The 22,674-nt window shown below is 43.4% G+C and overlaps 1 protein-coding gene across 2 annotated transcripts in view; it reads right to left on the minus strand.

Annotated features, from left to right (window-relative positions):
- MNS1 (alpha-mannosidase 1) overlaps positions 1-22,674 on the minus strand; it is a 96,294-nt gene that overhangs the window by 35,257 nt on the left and 38,363 nt on the right. For both annotated transcript variants that reach the window (XM_087665978.1, XM_087665977.1), the window contains 4 exons: positions 19,603-19,727; positions 19,459-19,524; positions 18,382-18,493; positions 18,158-18,256 (listed from right to left, as the gene is read on the minus strand). In XM_087665978.1, the coding sequence (XP_087522104.1) occupies positions 18,158-18,256; positions 18,382-18,493; positions 19,459-19,524; positions 19,603-19,727 (402 nt within the window). The remainder of the gene's footprint in view (positions 1-18,157; positions 18,257-18,381; positions 18,494-19,458; positions 19,525-19,602; positions 19,728-22,674) is intronic.

The raw sequence follows: 22,674 nt of genomic DNA on the forward strand, positions 1-22,674 counted from the left end.
GAGGGGTGTAAGATAGACTATATGTGAAGCACCTACTCTCCAAACTCCTCTATCATGAGACCAAAATCTAGAATAGAAGAAGACAAAGAAGATGGAGGTGAAGGTGGGGTGTCATCTTCCTTGCCAAGTCCATAATGCCTCCTCACGGCCTCCAGTAATAGAGAAGCCTAATAAGACATCATAGGGTTTCGAGAAGAAAGTGATTGAGACATTGTGATTCGATTACGAGTAATTTATGTGCCTCGCACAAAACCTAGCGCTCCACAATATCCATAGGATACTCTTTACACTTGACAAGAGCATCGGCTCTGATACCACGTGAAGAAACTGCTAGGGTTTGCATTGAGGAAATACAGAGTGTATGACCACAACAAAAACACAAAGACATAGACAATGACGTGCAAAACTCAAACCCTAAACACAAAACACAAAACTCAAAACTCAAAAAGAAAAAAACACAGACACAAATAGACAGAGAAGGATAACTCTAAAGTGAAATAATCAATGCAGTAAATGAATGTACGAGAAGGTTGTCTCAGAAATAATTGCTGAAAGTGCCCTTACTTCACCACCCAGATCAGTCGACACTTGCTAGAGAACACCCTGCATGTGTTTGGTCTCGCTGACAACACCATACAGACCTTTAGCCTATTCATGTAACTCCATTGAGTACATGGCAAGCGCACTATCAACACGTGTACATAAACTCGTCTGCATTTCCATCAACTCATTCATCTTGGCCTCAAGTTTTTTAAAGTCCAAAGCACCCGAAGTAGCCCTTGTGTTTCTTCGAATCTTTGCAGCTCTTGTACATTGACTGTGACGTCCACGGAAGATGGATCTCCAGTGCTCTAATAACCACCAATTGGAGTGTGTTAGAGGGTGTAGAAGACCAAAATGCAAATCATCGCAAGTAGTAGAATGCTTAGCGACAGCAATGGGGATGCAAAAGGGTGCTAGCAATGGCTAAAACTACCGAGCGGAGTAGAAGAGATGGCAACTGGGGCTGGCGATGGCGTCTAGGTCCAAACACAGCAGTGAAAGAAGTGCCAAGCAAGCAACAGGCACAACCAGAAAGGCAATCACCACGGACTAGAGCAACAAACGGAGTGGCGGCAGCAATCACAAAGACTAGACAGTCATGTGGAGGAAGAGTGATGGCAAAAATGTTCATGTGGACGTGAAAAACCTGCATGGAAGGGATGAAGACTAAATAGGGGCAGCTTGTCTATTTATATATATGGAAGGACCCTAAATTAGGGTTTCACAAAAACTCCCTCAATCACAAACCAATTTTGTGTTTTTCATTAAATAAGCATATTTTGGGGCTGTTTTAAGAGGCTAATCAGCATGGAATGCATTTCTTAGCTCAACAATGCTAGGGTCTGCATTGAGGAAACACAGCATATACAACCGCGACTAAAACACAAAGACTCAGATAGTGGCAAGCAAAACTCAAATCCTAAAAGTAAAACACAAATACAAAACTCAAAACACAAACACAAACCCTAAAAGTAAAACACAAACACAAAAAGCAAAATTCAAACCCTAAAAGTAAAACACAAACACAAAACTCAAAACTCAAACACAAAAAGAATAAACTTTGAAGTGAATAAATGTTGTAAATGAATGTAAGAGTGTAGAGTACGCCCACAGGAAGAGCAATGGAGTGTTAGAGAGTGACAATCACCGAAGACAGATCCCAAGTGCTGTGACCACTAGTCAGAGTGCGGAGGACAAGGAAAACATCAAATGCTGATCACCAAAGGGTCAAAAGACTAAGGTGACAGTAAGGATGTGCCCAATGTAGTGGGCAATACAAGAAAGCTGCAAATGCAACAATGATGCAACCACTAGGAGGAAGGAGCTGGTTGCCAACTGCCACCTGGAGGAGAAAAGGGCCAAACGCATGCTGCACACTGTCACCTGATGCAAAGAAAGGGCTGCCACCTGTCGCCTAGCTCGAGTGTCGAATGCAAGCAAGAGGAGGCAGTCTGTGGGCTCACGACGGCAAATGGATCAAATGCAACAAAGGAGGTGAGAACCTACACAAAGGAAATGAGGCTAAATGGTTGGCAACATGTCTACTTCTAGATGTTGAAGGGTGCCCCAAATTTTAGGGTTTTAGGGGACCACTGAAACTCTCTCGAACACCACACCTATTTTCCATTTTTCATTAATTAAGCATGTTTTGGGGCTGTTTAAAGGTGTAATTAGTTGTAAAGTTTGTTTTAGCATACAACGTTTGCTTCTTCTTCTAAGGAGAAACCTTGGCTCATATAGGTAGTGGGGCCTCTTCCCACATGACTTACTGCTAGGATAGGCTTCAAGACATGAGATCCAGAGGGGGGATCCATCACCATTGGTGACAACTCTTCAGCCCCCGTGCGTGGAGTGGGGATCATTCCCTTAGTGCCCAATCAGCATTCTTCTTTGGCCAAATTTCTCTATAAACCAGATTTAGGCTTTAACCTCTTGTCTATTTATAATCTTACGCAGTGAGATACCCAAGTCATCTTTGCCTAGGATGCAGTCATAGTGGAGGATGCATCTTCAAGAGCTACTCTATGGACAAGTACACAGAAGGGTGGACTACACACACTCACAACCCTTGTTTTCGCATTTGAACCTTGATGCTATCTATTGCATAGGCTTCTCAAAAGAAGACAATGGAGAGTCTTCTAGATTTCCCTTCTATTCACACTCTTTGCCCTAGCTGCTTGAGGGACAAGTAGCACAGGCAACCAGGCAACCTCACCCATAGGTTGCTACTTAGAGGGCTTCTACACCGCTAGAGTTGGTACACATTGACCTTTGTAGACCTATGGACGTTGCCTCCCTTCGGAAGACCAAGTACCTTATGCTGATTATTGACAACTTTAGTCATTATGTGTGGTCCTATTTCTTGGAGTACAAGAGCAGGGCATACTCCCACTTCTACAAGTGGAAGGTGTTTGAGGAGAAGCAAACCTCTTTGAAAGTTCGTGCTGTCCAAGCTGATCATGGTGGCAAGTTTTGTTCTAACCTATTTTTTGAGTTTCAAAGGGATCACGGTATTCAAGTAGAGTATTCTCGTCCAAACACACCATCTAAAAATGATGTGGTAGAGCATGCCAACAAACAATTGTACCATGCTTGAAATGGGCCGATCGATGTTGGAGTGTAGGAGCCTTTCCCATTCCTTATGGGGTGAGGCAGTGGCTACTGTGCACTACATCTCCGCAACAAGTCATCTACTTCGATATTGAAGGAAATAACTCCCTACCAGGCTTTCTTTGGTTAGAAGCGTTCAATTTTCCACTTTCGTATCTTTGGGTGCGAGCCATATGTCCATGTGGACAAGAAGAAAAGAGGGAGCAAACTCAACCCCAAGTCAAAGAAGCTTATCTTTGTTGGTTAGAGTATGACTATTAAGGGCTATCGACTTTACAACTTGAAGACTCGAAAGATTGAGATGAGCAAGGATGTGATCTTTGATGAGGCTAGGGCCTCCAAAGATTCAATTGACGGTTCTTCTCTTACAAGTGGTTCTTTATCATTGACTAGCCTCCCCCCCCCCCCCCCTTGCTTCCAAGTTACCCCTTGGCACCCCTTCTTCATCTACAACTCCCCCCCCCCTTCTCCCCTTCCTTACTTATGCAACACAAGGCCAGACATACAACTTGCAGTTTTATCCCTAAGCAGATATATGCATTAGCCACGCATGTCACATTGGCAAGCTATCAAGCTTTTTTTATGTTACTTGTAGGGTACTAGGACTATTGGATTGCTTTATGCCAAGGGGGGACCACTGCACTAATATGCTTATAATGATTCTAATTGGGCTGGTGATTTTGATTCTCGTCACTCCATTGGTGGTAACTGTTTCTTTCTTGGCTCATCTTGCATCTCTTGGCTTAGCAAGAAACAATCCATAGTTGCCACATCGTCATATGAAACTTACACTACCACATTTGAATGTGTATGGCTTAGAAACTTATTGGTTGTTTTGGATGTATTTGTCATAGAGCCTACTCCACTGACAATTGGAGTGCCATTGCAGTGGTACGGAACCCAATGTTTCATGCACATATAAAACACATTGGGATCCACTATCACTTTATCAGAGAGAGGCTACAAGCAAGTAATATCAACCTTATCTACTGTCCTACCACCAATAATGTGGTAGACATCTTTACCAAAGCTCTTCCTCATAACAAATTTAAAGCATTCCGCAATGCTTTATATTTGATCTCCTTTGGTGGATGACCCTTGTATCTTAATCACTCTTCATTCCAGGGGGGTTTGTAACTTTGTTGTGTTTGACTCACGCCTACGCTCACTGAGGAGTGTTAGTGATACTCAGTAGGACACTCGGGTACTTTTTACTCTCTGTACGAGAGGTTTTTTCCCTCATATTTATTTCTTTTTTTTGTACATGCCTATGTTACACGGTTTAGGCACTTATCATGCGTTACATCCTTTGGGTGTGAACACCTCTTACAATCCTAAGGTTTAAGGGTTGTACTCTATACTTGCACCTTACACTCTTGAGACAATAGCATTGGGTGTCATGCTATCACTCTCTCTTCACTGTCAACTATTCTTGTAGCTAAGTTCGAGCTTCGATCCTTATGTATTCTCTCACCTCTCACACAATTCTTCTTGGATAGTGCCTTTCATCAATCGGATCATGACCCCAATGTTTATTATAAGGTTGAGGAGGATAGGTGCATCTTGGTTATCTTGTATGTTGATGACCTCATTATCACAAAGAGCGACACACAGGAGGTTGATCGAACTCGAGAGATATTGAGACACAAGTTTGGCATGACGGATCTTGGGATCCTATACTTCCTCCCTAGTTTGGAGATTTATCAGATGGCACAGGGCATCTTCATTTCCCGACACATGTATATTTCTAATTTACTCTCAGAGTTTGGCATGGCCGCGTATCAGCCTATTTCTTGCCCCATCGACCCAAAATCCAAGCTTGTGGCAATAAGTGATCCCCTTACCAATGCCACCCGTCACAAGTGTCTTGTTGGCTCATTGATCTGGCTTATTCACACTAGGCCGAATATTTCTTTTGTGTTGGCTTTGTTATCTTCTTTCATGAAGACTCATACTCAAGCTCACCAAAGAGCCACTTTGCGCATTCTACTGTACCTACAGAGGACTTAATCCTACAAGATCATGTATGGAGAGGAGGCCACCCTTTCTAGATGGAGTGACTCTGATTGGGCACATGATGTGGATTCATGATAGTCCACTATAGGTTATGCCTTCTCCCTTGGATTGGGAGCTATCTCTTTAAGCAATAAGAAGCAACCTACTATGGCCCTTTCTTCTATCAAGATTGAGTATCGTGCACTTTGTTCTACAGCTATGGAGGTGGTATGGCTCCGTTGAATATTGGCGGAGATAGGCTTTCCACGAACAAGACCCACAAAGTTCTGCATGGACGTCTACATGATTTTCATCCTTAAAAATAACTCTTTCCATGTGTGTGTGTGTGTGTGTGTAGAGAGAGAGAGAGAGAGAGAGAGAGAGTGTGTGTGTGTGTGTGTGAACCAAAGTGCCCTCACTCTAGCGAAGGATCTAGTGTTTCATGCTCGCACAAAGCACATCAAGGTTCAATACCACTATGTACGGGAGCGGATTAGGGATTCCAAGTTAGCAATGGCTTACTGTCCCACAGCAAACAATGTAACGGATCTGATCATGAATCCTTTGCCCAAGGCTTCCATGCTTCATCATATGTGGTTGTTGGGTCTTCAAACACTCCCAAGATTTGAAAGAAGCTAGGATAATTGTGTGTGCTTTTCTTTGTCTTTGCACTCCCTAGTGTACATTTCCTAGGGTTTTGGTGCCTATGCCGATGCTTGCCTAAGCTGTCAATGCCAATCGTCTACCCCCACATGCCACGTTAGCATTGCGACTGCATTAAATGCAGTTGGACTACATTTATTGCAGTCGGCCAATTTTTCTGGCAGTTATTGGCAGCAATCGGCCAGTTTTTGGCATTTACTGCTGTCTATAGCAGTGTCAATCAGTAGGCAGCTCATTCTATCTTGCAGATCTTCGGCAAACTCCATCTCCAGCATACTCCTCTGATGCTGCTGCTGTCATCATCATTCATAGCCTGATCTGGTGCCCTCACTGACGTTGTGGGCTGCGTGGAGGGACTGACCAGTCCTCCCTGCTGTATTCAGCATTCATTTCAGATTCAGTGCACTCTCTCTCTCTCTCTCTCTCTCTCTCTCTCTCTCTCTCTCCGTAAAAGGTAATTGTATTAATTACGAAAAAGGTACAAGTTTACATGATTACAAGATACATGATGGCTCTACCCCATCGTGTGTAAAGAACACACTGTCTCTCTACAAGAACCAAACGACCAAAGAGTTACAAAGTCATGGCAAAGACGCAAAGGAAATTGCCATATGCCAGGGACGTAAGTCCTCCTGAGAGAGCATGTCAAAGTGCCGGAGAAGATCTATCTGCCAATACAAGAGACCCTTAAGCCTAGCAATATGCTGCTGAACATTATAGGCGGAATCAAAAAGAAAAGCATTCCGAACGGTCCAGTTATGCCAACAGCCCCAAATCGAAGAAAGTGAAACACGATCTTCATATGTGGCTGTGTCGGTGTGGGGTATTTGGGCTGCACAAAAACCCAATCGAACGGGCGTAGCGAGAAACCAACCACCGCTCGCTAAATGGCTGATAAGAATGACCAGATTTTCTTAGCGATGGGGCAAGAAATAAATCAGTGACGGGCGGATTCCACACTGGTGGTGCAAAAGAAACAGTTGCCGTTGGAGATTCGACACTTGGAAAGAGTTGAAGCAAGCGGAAGACCACCAATCATCACCCTCCAAAGAAAGACCTTATATTTGAAGGGTGTCTTGTTCAACCAGCCCTCCATCACAGTTGCCCTCCACCATGACCGGGATTTACGCAATCCCCATAGAGTATTAGCTTTAGTAACCAGCTATTGATGATCTTTAATCAAAAGATGATACACCTGGTTAGCTGAAGCCTTTTCTAAATTCAACCGGCCTGCAAAGTCCAAGTCCTGCCAAGGACGATCCAAAGCAAGGGCAGGAAAGGGTTGGCTGCTCTGGAGCACCATCAAAAGCTGTTCTCATAAATGCCTATATCCACGAGGGATCCTAAAAAGCCTCATGGCTGTACGAAAGGATATCAACACATTGCGACTGGCAAGGGTGGCATCTGCGACTGAAGTTAAGCCCAAACGTTCCATGCAGTTGAATTTTGGTCGAAGCTCACGTTTACCTTCCCACGAAAGTAACTGCGAGACTACCAACAATTCCAATTGAAAAGAATTAGTAGCTAAGCAATCCTCCGCTGGATGCCACTGAGCCTACCGGAGGACCAGTCTCCATGAACATACCAAATGGGCAAGCAGAGATGAAGAAGAACTGGAGAACCGAGAATCGGCATTAAGAACATGCCACCAAGAACTCCGGATTTGGGTATTACCATGTAGAAGCCCGTGATCCTCAAGAAAATAACGGGCTATAACGACCCACGGATGATGATCCGAGCACATGGCGCGGAAAAGAGACCAACGGAATGCTAGCATATGAGTTTGGGCATCTAAAAAAGCCCCTCCACCCATTGGGGATGCACGCATGCGACTAAGAAATCCAAGAAATGCCTGCATGCAAGGAATCCTTCTTCCATAACATGAAACGAATAGAGTGAGTAAGAGCATTCAGTGTAGTAGTAGTCCAGGGCAGCAATGGCAAGAAATATGTGAGCATTGGCAACATAATTGTCTGGGCTACTTTGAGGCGAACATGGAAGGGCCAGGCCTGAGACTTCCAATACAGAAACTTAGCCGCCAGTTTATGTGAAATCCACTGTAGTAGCTGCTTTGGGGGAACATCAACACCCAAAGGGTACCCAAGGTGCCTGACAATGGAGCCACGGGGAACAACCATACCCTGCCAGTCCTATGACTGCAAATCCGACTCCGTACAGCTGAGAATGGCTGATTTCAAAGCATTGATGCGAAGACCGGAAGCCTCACCAAAGAGAGCCCAAACATCTAATGCTTTGCGAAGGTTATCCTTGTCCGCACGCAGAATCATAAAGCTATCATCAGCCAAGGATTGACTAATGAAGTGCTGTCCAGAAGGAAGCGACAATCCAGCCAACTGAGTAGAAGCTACCATATGAGATGATATCGAAAGAATTGGATGAGTCGCAAGGGCAAAGAAGAGAGGACTCAAAGGACACCCCTGTCTGATAGAGCGGGCAAGGACGAATGGCTCGGTAACGCCTCCATTCAGCATGACTCGCGAAGACGCCGCAGCACTGATGGTGTAGATCAGACGAGACATCCGAGCACCAAAGCCCATAGTAGACATAAGTTCTGCAATGAAAGACCAGTCCAGATAATCAAAAGCCTTTTCTAGGTCCAATTGAATCAGTACGACCTCCTGATTAGAATGCCTTGCATAATCAATCGCCAGTTGTGCATTTAATACATTTTGCAGAATGTTTTGGCCCTTAATGAAACCATTTTGGAGAGGATACACAATGGCAGGAAAATGCTTATGGAGCCAATTTGCCATTACTTTGGAAAAGATTTTATACATAGAACCCATCAAAGAAATTGGGCGCCAATGTTTCAACATAGACGGCAAAGGAACTTTTGGAAGCAGTTTAATAAGTCCTTCTTTCCATGAGGAAGGCATGATCCCCGTTTCCCACACCTTCTGAAACAAAGCCGTCAATGGTTTCGCCAGTTGGGTAGCAAAAACCTCAAAGAGCTCATTGGTGAGACCATCCCAGCCAGGACTTTTATCCTTGGGCAAGTGTAACAAAACATCCATAACCTCCACCTCACAAATATCTGTCTCCATAGTAGCTTGCATGTCCTGCGGAACCTGATTGCGGACTAGATCATTAAAAACTGAACGGGCATGAGTAATTTGGCCTGAAGGTGGAGAAGTGGAACCAAGAAGGTCGAGGAAATAATTCCTACACATATTCACAATAGTCTGTGGATCAAGGACCATTTGACCTTCTGCATCCTGCATTCTAGTCATATTCTCTCGAGCAGGAGAGGTATGGAGAGCTCGAAAGAACTTATGAGTCTGACAAGAACTATCTTGCAAAGTCTCCGTCAGATGTTGCAATTTGGCCTGCTGATAAGATTTCAACTGAAACTCTTTAATAAGATCAGCCACATGCATTGCCAGTGACAACAGAAATTCATCATCTGGAGTGTCCACCAGCAGAGAATGAACCAAAGCCAGTGGGTCCTCCGCTGCTTGTCGACACCGCCAACAAAGAGAGGCATGATGGATCCCATACTGCCGAGCAACCCGCTACACATTAGAGAGCAATCGTTCAAACGAAGCACTGCCTTGAGAGAAGAAGTCCAATAAGAATCTATCAATCAATTGCTGCATATAGCCTTGAAAGATTGCATGCTTTAAATAAGACGAGTTGAAACGCAAAGGGAGTCTCTCCAGAAATTGCTTAAAAGGTGCAATGGGTTGTGCAAGCAGCTCAAGCTGTAGAGGGAAATGGTCCGACAAGGCATATTGCTACAACACTTTTATTTCGAGCATCTCAGGAAGGAAATCATCATTCTGCATTATGTATATGCGGTCCAACCGCAACCATGTTGTTGCATACTAGGCAGAATGGAAAGTAAACCCTGTAGAAGAAGGGTGTAGCCAAGACCAGATATCTTGCTTAAGAACGGCAAGAGCCAACTCATGCCACATACAACTTTTCGGCGCGTCCATTACCGAATGCTCCGATGTGGATTGCGAAGAATCAACACACATATTGAAATCCCCCATCAAAAAACCCCGCCTGCCAAGTGACAAGTCTGCAAAGTATGCCAAAGCTCCTGGCGAGATAAAGGATCATTCGGAGCATAGAGGCCAAGTAACCATAAGAGCTCTCCTTCGAATAAAATTTCAATCACCACAAAGCGGCCATGTACATCATTTTTAATAAGAACAGGCTGATATTTTTCATGTACAATCATGAGCACACCAGAATAATGCATGGCATGTGTCCCTGCATAGAACAAACGAAAGCCATGGCAATCCACAACTTTTCCTGCTTCACCGTGACTCTTGTGCTCAACAGCACACAAGACATCCCACTGATTCTCATGCAATACAATCCACATGGCATGTTGCTTGTGGCGAGAACAAATTCCTCGCACATTCCACGTGGCTATTTTCATGTGTATTCAAAAGAAAATCAGGTACGAGGCACAGCTTGCCTCGATTTGACCTTTTCTTCTCTCTCTCTCTCTCTCCCCATGTTTCCCTTCTGTTGCGCACTCTCACAAAATCAACTCCAAAGCTTAAATTTAAGCCACACTACTGCAGAGTATTTATATAGATCTTCTACTTCTTGGGTAATGATTTTCTCTTTTCAACATAACTTGTAAGCATATAGAAAACCTAAGCCTTAAGGCTGAGATAGCACCCCTATTGATTAATTCTCTTATAAAATAGCATCCCTATTGTTTACCATAGTTAGGTCCCAATATCAGCTCTTTGAGATGCTACTACGGCTGAGTATTTGTGACATCTCCACTTGTCACTCTTAAAAATCTAAGAGTGTATGGAATATAGTTCTAACATGATAACAAAGCTGCCATTTTAACATGACATTGTGTCAAGTAGAAACCAGGATGCAAGCCTCGAAGTCCCAGAGTACACCTGTCATCTCCATTTTGTATTTCTATTATGGACAAAAGCAAATGTATACAAAGCTCCAATCTTGTGAGGAGTTCCCCTTGGGCAACTTAAGAGTACTGTACAGTGGCCTAGGCCCTGTACTGTTCTATGAGAGAGAACAGTGTGGTCAGTGTACAGGGTGGTCAGCAAGTTTATTGTATGATATGTGTATCCAATGGAATCGTATTTCATCAGATTCAGACATGACAGTGGATTGATCTGTGCAGTGCATCCAGTAAATTCATTGTATCATGAGTATCAGTGTGATCAATACTCATCAATAATTTCTTTTCATGTGTTCATCTTTTTCTTCAACTGTGCACTTTGGTTAAGAATTTCAGTGAATTATACACCTTATTTGCAAATATAATGCCAATGCAAAGCATATCCACAAGATGTTTTGCTCTGACAATACCTAAGGTCACATACGAAACACAAACAAGACCACATCTAAACTTAACAGAGATGTAGTTTCACAAAAAACTACTTAGAAACACAGAACAGGAAGAACAGTTCCCAAAGACTACTTGGCTATGTAGCAAGGCAAAGAGATTATCATAGATGCAGATAGGGAAGCAATGAGCAAACCAAAATTATGAAGAAGAGAAAAGCCCCTCATCTATACATAGAAGAGATAACTGACTTGGAAACCTCCATCATTTGGCCTATGTCCTGTCCAAGGTACTTTTCCAGTAAGACTGTCAGAGGGCATTCCTAGTCTTTATATCTAGACTTAGGCTATTCCAGAGAAAATTCATTTGGGAGAACCTTAGCTTTCAAGACAAAGTATTGATAGTATTGGACCAAGTGGTTGTCATACTTGACCAATCATCACTTCTTACAAGTTATAACTTCAAAAAATAAAATACTTAAGGGGTTTTTATGCTGGGAAAACACAAACAGAGCTTATTTATTTATTCAACATGTGGAATACCTTAAATTTAGGTCCTACTTTTCAGGAACAAAACATAGATTTTGTCATTAATGCTCTGCCGCTCAAAAGTTTTGCTTGGAAAATATGTTTATCCCCTTCTAGAATTTGGTGATATCGAAAGGAGCATTGAGGTTTTCAAGTTAACTAAAACAACCACATAGTGCTTCCCATAAGATTAATCAGAAGCCTTCAGAAGCCTTTTCTTTTTCCCTAAGAACAAGTAGAAAAGCTTTGTTATTCATTGCTTCCCATGGCCTTTTTATTTCCAGTACTAGAAGTTCTACGAGAATTGTTTGAATCTGCAAAAGGTACTACATGATGCATGTTACTTTTGTTGGGTATCTCACACGCCTTACTTACGCCTACGCTCATATGGGAGTGTGCGGGTGATCACTAGGACACTGGGGCACTTTTTACTCTCGGTAGGAGAGGTTTTTTCCCCCAGATTATGTGTACTATTTTGTATGTGCTTGTGGTGCACACTTACGGGCACTTACTGTGTTCGGGTGTGAACAGCCCCTTATAACCCTAAGGTATAAGGGTTATCATTTGTACTTTCATCTAACACTCTATTCAGTACTATTGCATTGGGTGTCGTGCTCAACTCTGTCTCTCACTCTCACACTGTCTATTGCACTTCAGCTGCACCTCGATCCTCTCCCATCTGACATTTGGTATCAGAGCAGTCTTCAGTCTGCAGTCTGCAGCCCACTCCAGTTCAGCCAGTCCCCGCCAGTTCTGCCCCAGCCGCCTGTACCTGTGCGTGTCCTGCACAGCGTGCTATCTGTCCTGCACAGCGCGCCCTGCCCAGCGCGCCACCTGTACCTGCGTGCTGCCACCTCTGCCCAGCGAGTCCTCTGCCCTGTGTCTGCCCAGAGTGCCCCTTTGCCTGTCAGTCTGCCTGCGCAGCCTCCCTGCGCTGAGCTAGCCTGTGCCGTCAGCTCCAGCTGCCAGCGCGCCACCTGTCTCCACCAGCCAGTCCTGGGTACCGCCTCCTCTGCCCAGCGCGCGCCCAGTCCTGCCTGCGCGTGTCACTGGACCTGCACGCCTGTACCTGTGCGTCAGTCCGACTGTACCCAGCAGTCATTACCTCGGGAATCGTGCCCGTCGTCAACACGCAGAGGTAACATTCTGCACTTTTCTTTTACACAGGAGTTCGTGCAACAGGTTCAGGTTCAGCATTGGGAAACGTGCTGAACAGCAGGTTCAGTTTTCAGCATTGGGAAACGTGCTGTGTCTGTCTGTGACACATTGAATGCACATTTTGGGGCTTTTTGTAACAGACATTTGTGACAGAAATTTTGGGCAGAAAATTTTGGGGCTTTTGTGTATTTGGAGGACAGATGCATTTAAACTGCTGATACAGTCACAGAACGACTGTTTTTGACAGAGATTTTGGCAAAATTTTGGGGCTTTTGATGTTTTAGTGCTACTGAGCACTAATTGCACCTTGGGAAGCGTGCATCAGTGACAGTTTTTTGACAGAGTACCCTTTGCACATTAATTGCAGACTTGTGTTTGCTGCAATTTCTGGAAATTTGCAGATTTCCAGCCCGTACTGCATTGACATTGCTCTATTGCCTTTTGGGAAATAATGGCAAATCAGGGAGGAGATGTATTCACCTATGTGTCCAAGGAAGACCGATTGGATGGGAACAATTATTCCCTTTGGTCTTTTATGATGAAGAATATATTAGTGGCAAAAAATTTGTGGGATTATGTCAGTGGAGAGGAAGCACGACCGGGAGTTGTGGCTCCCGCTACTCCTCCTCCAGGAGGACGTGCAAGAGGGCAACCTCAGCCCCCTCCACCTCAGCTCGCTCAGCCACTTCCCCCAAGAACTGCAGCTCAGAAAACTTGGGATACACGGGATGCACAGGCTATGTCGCTGATTGCATTGGCAGTTCAGCGTTCTATCATTCCTCATATTCGTTCAGCAGCTTCTTCACAAGAAGCTTGGTTGATATTGGAGCAGATGTTTGCAGGAAAGAATGAGACTCGCATCTCTTTCTTGAAGAAAGAGCTAGAGACTCTAAAGATGAATGAGGGTGATTCTATGCAGGATCATCTCAACAAAATTCAAGACTTGCGGGAGCAACTCATGAATGTGGATGAGTACTACTCAGATGCGCAGCTGATTTCTACGACATTGAATTCACTGCCTTCCTCTTACTTGGCTTTTCATACTGCCTTGAACCTCACTATGAGGATTTCGAAAGAGCCCATCACTTTCATTCAGCTTGTCAGTTTGCTTCTAGAGGAGGAACAAACTAGACGGAACAGTGGTGTGGATGGTATAGCCTCTGAGCAGGCTTTTATGTCAAGGCAGAAGGGTAAAAACAGCCAAGGGAAAAATGCTTCGCAGAGTTCTGGTAGTAGTAACACTTCACAGACAAGTCAGAAACAGGGGGGCACGCAAGCCAAGAAAGGAAAATGCCATTACTGCAAGAAGCCTGGCCACTACATCACTGAGTGCAGGAAGCGCATCGCCAAAGAGAAGAAGAAGGAGTCAGGGATGTCTGTTTCTGCAGCTCCTTCCACTGCCAGTGAGTCCGCGTCCTTTGTTGCAGACAGGGACTATTGTTTTTACACTTGCAGTTATGATGTCTCTTGGGCTGATAGAGCATTTAGCTCTACAGAAGATGCTGACACTTGGTTCTTTGACAGTGGTGCTTCACGGCATATCACATCTCGTAGAGATTTGTTTGCTTCTCTTGGTGCACCTCCCGTTGGGAAGTCTGTTCAGTGTGCTAATAATGCATCATACCCTGTTCGTGGTATTGGGGAGATTCAGCTTACAGCCATTGATGGCTCTATTCTCCGCCTACAGGATGCTTTGTATGTGCCTGGCATTAAGAAGAATCTGCTTTCCATTTCTTCTATGGCACGTTGTGGTTTGCAGGTCACCTTTGATGATGACCGTTGCATGGTCCGTGACAAGGAACACATGACATTGGTCTTGACAGGTTCTTTGTGTCATGGGTTATATGAGTTGGATGCTCTTTCGGTAGATCAGTCTGCATATTTGACATCCACTCTTACTCCTGCTATGTTAGAGGCAGAGTTATGGCATGCTCGTTTGGGGCATGTAAACTATGGCAGCTTGATGCTATTACAGCGTACTCAGATGTTGGATGGATTACCTCTCTTGGAGAGACCTCCTGAGCATTTATGCGAGGGTTGCATTTTGGGGAAAATGCATCGTTTCTCTTTTCCCCGTGATGTTGCTTTTAGAGCAACAGCCAGATTGCAGCTTGTGCATTCGGATGTTTGTGGGCCCATGCAGACACAGTCATTGGGTGGTTGTTACTATTTTGTAACATTTATTGATGACTTTACACGTTTGTGCTGGGTCTACTGTTTGAAAAAGAAGTCAGAAGTGTATGATGCATTTTTGGCTTTCAGTGCACTTGTGGAAACTCAGTCTGGTTGCAAGATTAAGACTCTCCGTTCGGACCGAGGGGGGGAATACATGTCCTCTATGCTGAATTCTTATTTGCAGCAGAAGGGCATTATCCATCAGTACACTACTGCATATACTCCACAGCAGAATGGGGTAGCAGAGAGGAAAAATCGGTCACTCATGGAGATGGCCAGATGTATGCTGAAGGCAAAGAGTTTGCCTCATAGTTTTTGGATGGAAGCCGTCATGTGCGCTTGCCACATTTTGAACAGATGCCCTACCAAGGCCTTGAAAACCGTCACACCTTTTGAGGCTTGGCACAGCCGCAAACCTTCTGTTGGCCACTTCCGTACTTTTGGGTGTCTTGCATATGCCCATATTCCACAGGTACTTCGAAAGAAGTTGGACAACAAGGCTGTAAAATGCATCTTTATGGGATATAGCAGCGAAAGCAAAGGCTACAGACTCTATGATCCCGTGACCAAGAAGGTTTTTGTCAGCAGGGATGTTGTATTTGATGAAAAATCAGAATTATCCTTGGCTGGTTTTGATACATATCAGGCTGCCCGTGATGTCTTTGAAGGGCTGCTGCCCATCACATTTGGTGATTCAGCTGGTACTTCAGCAAATGAACCTAATGTTCAGCCAGCTGCTCCTATGGAACATGCAGTAAATCAGCACATTGCTGAAACTGAAATTCAGCAGGAACTTGTACACAGTCAGGAAGCAAGACAGGTGCCTAGATGGTACACGCAGACTATGAGAGATAGTCATTTGGAAACACCCTTGGCTGGTCGTACTCGAAGGCAAACTCGACTGCATGATTCAGCACATTCCATGGAGTTTGTTATGGCAGCATGTACTCATGATAATGAGGAGCCTGAATGTTTTGAGGATGCACGACATAGTGTGCATTGGATGGCAGCCATGCAAGCTGAATTGGATTCTATTCATAAGAATCATACTTGGGATTTGGTGTCTTTGCCAGTTGGCAAGCGTGCCATTGGTACGAAATGGGTCTACAAATTGAAAAGGAATGCAGATGGATCCATAGATAAGTACAAGGCACGGCTGGTAGCTAAAGGCTACGCACAGAAAAAGGGCATTGACTATGAGGAGACCTTTGCTCCTACCTCCCGTATGACGACCATTCGGTCTATGATTGCCTTGGCTGCACATTTTAATTGGAAAGTGCATCAGCTAGATATAAAGACTGCATTCTTACATGGGGAACTTCAGGAAGAAGTGTATGTACAGCAGCCCATTGGTTTTGCAGTTGAAGGCTCAGAAAATTTAGTATGCAAGCTGAAAAAAGCTCTATATGGTTTGAAACAAGCTCCACGAGCTTGGTACGCAAAGATAGATGCTTTCTTGCTTAGTCAGGGGTTTGTAAACAGCCCATCTGAGTCTACCCTTTATGTACATAAAGAGGGGGGATCCATGCTGATTTTGTGTCTATATGTAGACGACCTTTTGCTCACTGGAACACGTGCTGATCAGATTTCAGCATTCAAAAATAATTTACAGCAAACTTTTGACATGTCGGACTTGGGTATTTTGCACTATTACTTGGGCATCCAGTTTGTACATGATGCTAGAGGCATTGGATTATGTCAGTCAAGGTACATTGGGCAACTTCTTGAGAAGTTTGGCTTACAGGATTGCAAGCCAGTTTGTACACCCATGGAACCTGGGCTCAAACTGTCATTACATGATGACAGTGATTTGTTTGATATCCATACTTATGCTCCAGCAGTGGGATGTCTCATCTATCTATGCCACACTCGGCCAGACATACAGTTTGCCGTTTCAGTTTTGAGCAGGTACATGCATCAGCCTCGTATGTCGCATTGGCAAGCTGTGAAGCGTGTGTTTCGTTACTTGCAGGGTACTAGAGCTCTTGGATTGCTTTATGCCAAGGGGAAACCACTGCAGTTACATGCTTACAGTGACTCTGATTGGGCTGGTGATTTTGATACTCGTCACTCCACTAGTGGCAATTGTTTCTTTCTTGGCTCGTCATGCATTTCTTGGCTTAGCAAGAAACAATCCACTGTTGCCACGTCGTCATGTGAAGCTGAGTACAAGGCAGCCTTCACTACTGCAGTTGAGTGCGTATGGCTTAGACGCTTACTTGCTGATTTGGATGTATCTGTTACAGAGCCTACTCCTTTATATACTGACAGTCAGAGTGCCATTGCAGTGGCACGGAACCCTGTGTTTCATGCTCGCACGAAACACATAGAGATTCACTACCACTTTGTCAGAGAGAGGCTACATGCAGGTGATATCAGCCTTGTCTACTGTCCTACCACCAGCAATGTGGCAGACATCTTCACCAAAGCTCTTCCACGAGACAAATTTGAAGCATTTCGCGATGCTTTGAATTTGACGCCCTTTGGTGGCGGATGATCCTTGTACACTTGATCACTCTTCACTCCAGGGGGGTTTGTTGGGTATCTCACACGCCTTACTTACGCCTACGCTCATATGGGAGTGTGCGGGTGATCACTAGGACACTGGGGCACTTTTTACTCTCGGTAGGAGAGGTTTTTTCCCCCAGATTATGTGTACTATTTTGTATGTGCTTGTGGTGCACACTTACGGGCACTTACTGTGTTCGGGTGTGAACAGCCCCTTATAACCCTAAGGTATAAGGGTTATCATTTGTACTTTCATCTAACACTCTATTCAGTACTATTGCATTGGGTGTCGTGCTCAACTCTGTCTCTCACTCTCACACTGTCTATTGCACTTCAGCTGCACCTCGATCCTCTCCCATCTGACAACTTTAAAAAATTTGCTACTAAACTGACACATTCAGTTGGAAATGTAGCCTCACTAAGACTTCTCAATCTTCTCTTAAATCAAGCACTTATCAATTAAGCGATACTTGCAGACATCCAGATGCACAGATGTACAAATACAATCTGAAAAGTTTCCTATAGCCATTGGTCAAACATATCTAACCTCCATTTCCCTCTCTGAAAACATCCCTAAATCAAAAGAAAAGGAAAGGAGAGAAAAAAGCACACTTGGAAGTGCCAATGAAAACCTTCCACTTGAAGGGGCAGAAATCTGTGATTATGGCCATACCTCTTTTGCAGCATCTAGATATCTGGTGGCCTTCTCAGCAGTAGCATCTATTGATCCAAGAGCAAGCATTCCTGGGGCAAAACAGGCGAGTTCATCCATCTGCAAAACAAGAGATTCTGGATTAGACAAGTCCTGCTTTTATGGTCTCTTACCATGACATCCTTTGCATTTGAGCTCAATGTCCTATGAACATGCTACATGAATCACTCCAGTCTGATATACACCTTGTCTATTAATGAATGAGCTCCAGAACGTTCTGCAATGTACAAAAAATTTGATGGAGTCGATCTTTTTGTTAATGACATAAGGCCCTCCATTGACTGTTCCCACATATCCCTGAAAACAATTCAAAGTCCATAACAAGGATTATTATGCTGTACTAGTGAGCCCAAAAATCTTAAAATAAACACCTGATAACAAAAATAGATGACCATGGTTTGTTCAAGATGCAGTTCGCTGAGTTCAGACATGCAAAAATGTGGCCTGAAATCCTTGTGCTTGTCTTCTCATTGGCAATCAAATATACACAGCAAGTAAATGACTACAACAAGAGATAATATGGCTTCTTAGTATCATGTTGCCTTCTACCTTCTTGTTTTGACCTTCCTCCTCATTTTTGTGACTGCCTGTTCCTCTGCCCCAAACTTGTTTCCAGCATCCTCAGCACAACCTGTGCAGTTTTGTGATGAGATTACAAGAGATCAAATTCATCCACCCTCTTCTTTTTAGTTTCACAACTGCCTGTTCCTCTGCCCCCACATTTGTTCAACCATCCTCAGAATGCCCTGTGCATTATTTTAGCCACATGATATTTGTCTGTCTAGTTCGATATGCCTCCAAAGCAATCAAATTCATCCCACCCCGTTGCACTCCGCCTACTCAAGTTCGTCTCTGGATGCAGCTTTTGTTTGACTAGCTTGCCGCTTTCTTGCTAGAGCCTGTTTTCTCACCTGGCTCTACTCTCCACAGGTGACCTGGCTAGGTTACCACAAAACCTCCTTACGGTGATCAAGATGATAAATCAATGCCTCATTGATCTTCAAAAAAAGGATGCTTCAAGCACTCTTTTTATTTCAATGATGAATGCGACAGTACTGGCACTTCCCAGTCTTTTGAAAAGGGACTAGAATGTATGCAGTCTAATTGCTATGACCCATTCAAAGTCTCCAATATTTGCACATTAAAATGAGGAGTAATCTTGGGTTGGCATGCTTTTATATAAATGATGTGATGTGAATGCTACTACCAGCAAAAGTTAGAAAGGAGGATTAATTCACAAATCACAGTGAGAATAAGCATACCTGTAATGCTTTACTGTTTCTGTCTTGTTTCCTAGTACCCACACTTTTAGAAGATATTCATAGAAACTGTACAAAAGTTCACCTATCTTTTAGGCATCATTCATAGCAATCAGATCCTTAAAGATAATGCCAATCATCATATACCTGTCACCCATTGCTCCAAAAGTAACCTTAGAAGTAGTAGGTCTCCCACTATCTGGGCTGATGAACATAGGTAATAGCCCATCAGCTGGAAAAACTTCTCTAAGCTTCTTTATCACATTCTCAGCCTGCAATTTAAGATGAAATAGAAAGAATATCTTGATAATGGATTAAGAAGTATCTAACGGCTCTTTTATAACCATGCAACCAAAGTAAATCATTAAAATGTGTAAAAGTAGCAAAAGCGTTTATTAAGGACAAAATAATTGCTTGGAGGAAGGTGGGACACAAGCACTGCATGTCTCTTAAGATTTCTGTGTGAGTTTTGGTTATTTTACTGAACATTTAATGGCATAGCTTTAATCATTACTTTAACAGTCTTACTATTTATGCTCTTATTGTAGAGCTCTTATTTTATGAGAGTGAAATTCTATAACCAGATCCCCTTGGGACAAAGTAACCCAAGGCATGTACTAAAATAACCTGCAAGGGACTTTCAACTGAAAAAGACAACGACAAAGTGAAAGACAATTGCAAGGCCTGGGTAAACAACTGATCAAGAGCTCTATATAGTGCCAAAGCATGTACAGTGGATAGTGAAAGAAAGTGCCAAAATCCCAAATCCTAAGAAAAGCATCTCTCCTCATCAACAAGTCTCCAAACCACCTTGTATCCTCTCCCATTTTCCTTGGATAGTATTCAGAATCTCTGTCCAAACATTTGGAGAGAGTCCTCACAATGGATATGCCCAATACATCTATGGAATAATTACATCCAGTGGTCAAAATGTACCTAGCAATCATGCTAGGTATGAGCTCCCCACAATGGCAGTGGCCTTAGTCCACACTAACTTCGACAAAAGAAACATAGCGATCCTGCTCAAGAGCTGACCTAAATGAGATAGGCATGACTTCTTGTGTATCCTCATATCCACATGTTGGGCTTGTGTCCACGAACCTGTTAGCAATCTAGTCAAATCATGTGTGAGTCTAGGCTATATGCTTGATATTACTGGGTAATTTAGGCATATTCTAGTGGTCATTTTAGTGATTATTTAAGCATTTATTGCTGGCTAACCAGCTGCCATATTTGGAATATTTTGGGTCTATTTATCATAGTTACCTGAAATGGGGAACGGGAACGAGAACGGGACCCCCTGGAACGGGGGGAACATCCAAGGTCGGGGAACGGGAACAGGGTGAACAGCACATGTCTTAAGTGCCCCAAATATGCCTTGCATGACCCAAATTGCCCCAAAGAATGTCCCTCTAATTGCTTCATCTTTGCATGAAAGACAGGATTCCATGCACATGATAGCACTCTAACTATCACAATGGAGGACAAGGGTCTCAATAATGCCAAGCTCTCCCACTAGATATGAAAGCCATAAAGCCTCCTTGGATGCCTCAGTAGTAGCAGCCACATGCTCTACCTATATAGTAGACAATGCAGCACACTTCTATAGCCTGGAAATCCAGAAAACTGCTCCCCTTGTGAAGATGAATACATACCCTAGAGTAGACTTCCTATAGTTAGCATGACCAACATAGTTTGCATTCGTAAAGCCAACAACAGAAGCCTTTTGTTTTCCAAAGCAAATGCAAAAATCATGTGTGTTCTTAAGATATCTCATAATATCTTTCATTGCTTCCCAATGCTTTCTAATGGGATGTACCATGTACCTGCTAACCACTCCCACCGCAAATGCTATGTTAGGACGTGTAGCAACCATAGCATACATCAAGCTACCCAGCTGAAGCATATGGAATCTTGGCCATTTCATCCTTTTCATCATCAAATGTAGGGCTGTCCTTGCACTAAGTTTCACACATGGAGGCAATGATACGCCAATTGCTTTCCCTCCTCCCATATTGAAATGCTACAAAATCTTGGATACATACTCCTGCTGTGATAGATAAAGACAACCTTTCGATATGTCCATGAGTACACACATGCCAAGAGTGTGATTTGCCTCACCCCAAGATCCTTCATGTGAAAACTACTATGTACGTTTTGCTTCAATGTATCCAAAGAATGAACATCCCTACCACCAATCAGCATGTCACCCACATACAAAACCAACATAATAAGGCTGTCATTTGCTGTCTTTTTGGAATACAAGCAGTGATCCATTTAACTCCTTTTGAATCCTTGAGAATGCATGATCGTATCAAACTTCTAATACCATTCATCCAGTGTTTGTTTCAGCCATACAAGCTTTTGTTGAGTTTACATACCATCATTTCTTGCCCTTTGGCCATAAAGCCTTCTAGTTGTTGCATACATATGCCCTCATGCAAATCACCATGTAAGAAACCAATCTTTACATCCATCTATATGAGTTCCATATCCTCACATGCAACCAAGCCCAATATGGTTCACAAAGTAGTCATCTTGACTGTAGGAGAAAAGATCTCGTCAAAATCAATCCCACGTTCCTGCTTCCACCCCTTTGCAACAAGTCGTGCTTTGTACTTTGACGAGGAACCAAAAGTGACCTTCATCTTATAAACCCATTTGCATGGTGGGATTTTCTGTCCCTTGGGCAAATACACCAAATCCCAAGTACCATTCTTCTTTAGAGATGCAATCTCTAACAACATAAATTTATGCTATTTCTTACTGTCCTCTTTGCCCATTGCTTCCTTGAAGCATAACAATTCACCACAATCTATCAACATGACATAATCAGCAACATAATTTACACCAAGAACAAACCTATCTAGCAGTTTGGTATTTCTAGTCAACCTACGGACCCAATGATCAGTGTTTGCTGGCTCTTCAACCTACAAATCTGCATTAACAGCTTGCTATTCAAATGGTTCAGCATACTATCCTACCTGTTTCACTTGTTCTAATGGCACATTTTCTTGCCGAACTGTGGTACATCATGGGCAACTTCTTGCTAATCAATTTCAGCACCATTCCCCACATTTATACGGTCATTTATAACAGGTATTTACTGTTGTACAATGAGCACTCTTTGCAATCCTACAAGTATCTCTTCTCAAAACACAACCCTTCTGACTTCCTCAAACTTTTCGGGTTGTTTATGCATGCGATCTTCCTAGAAGA

The sequence above is a fragment of the Lygodium microphyllum genome, chromosome 24 (assembly GCF_053477565.2).
Source record: "Lygodium microphyllum isolate KBCC chromosome 24, Lygodium_microphyllum_v1.1.10, whole genome shotgun sequence".
Lineage (NCBI taxonomy): Eukaryota > Viridiplantae > Streptophyta > Polypodiopsida > Schizaeales > Lygodiaceae > Lygodium > Lygodium microphyllum.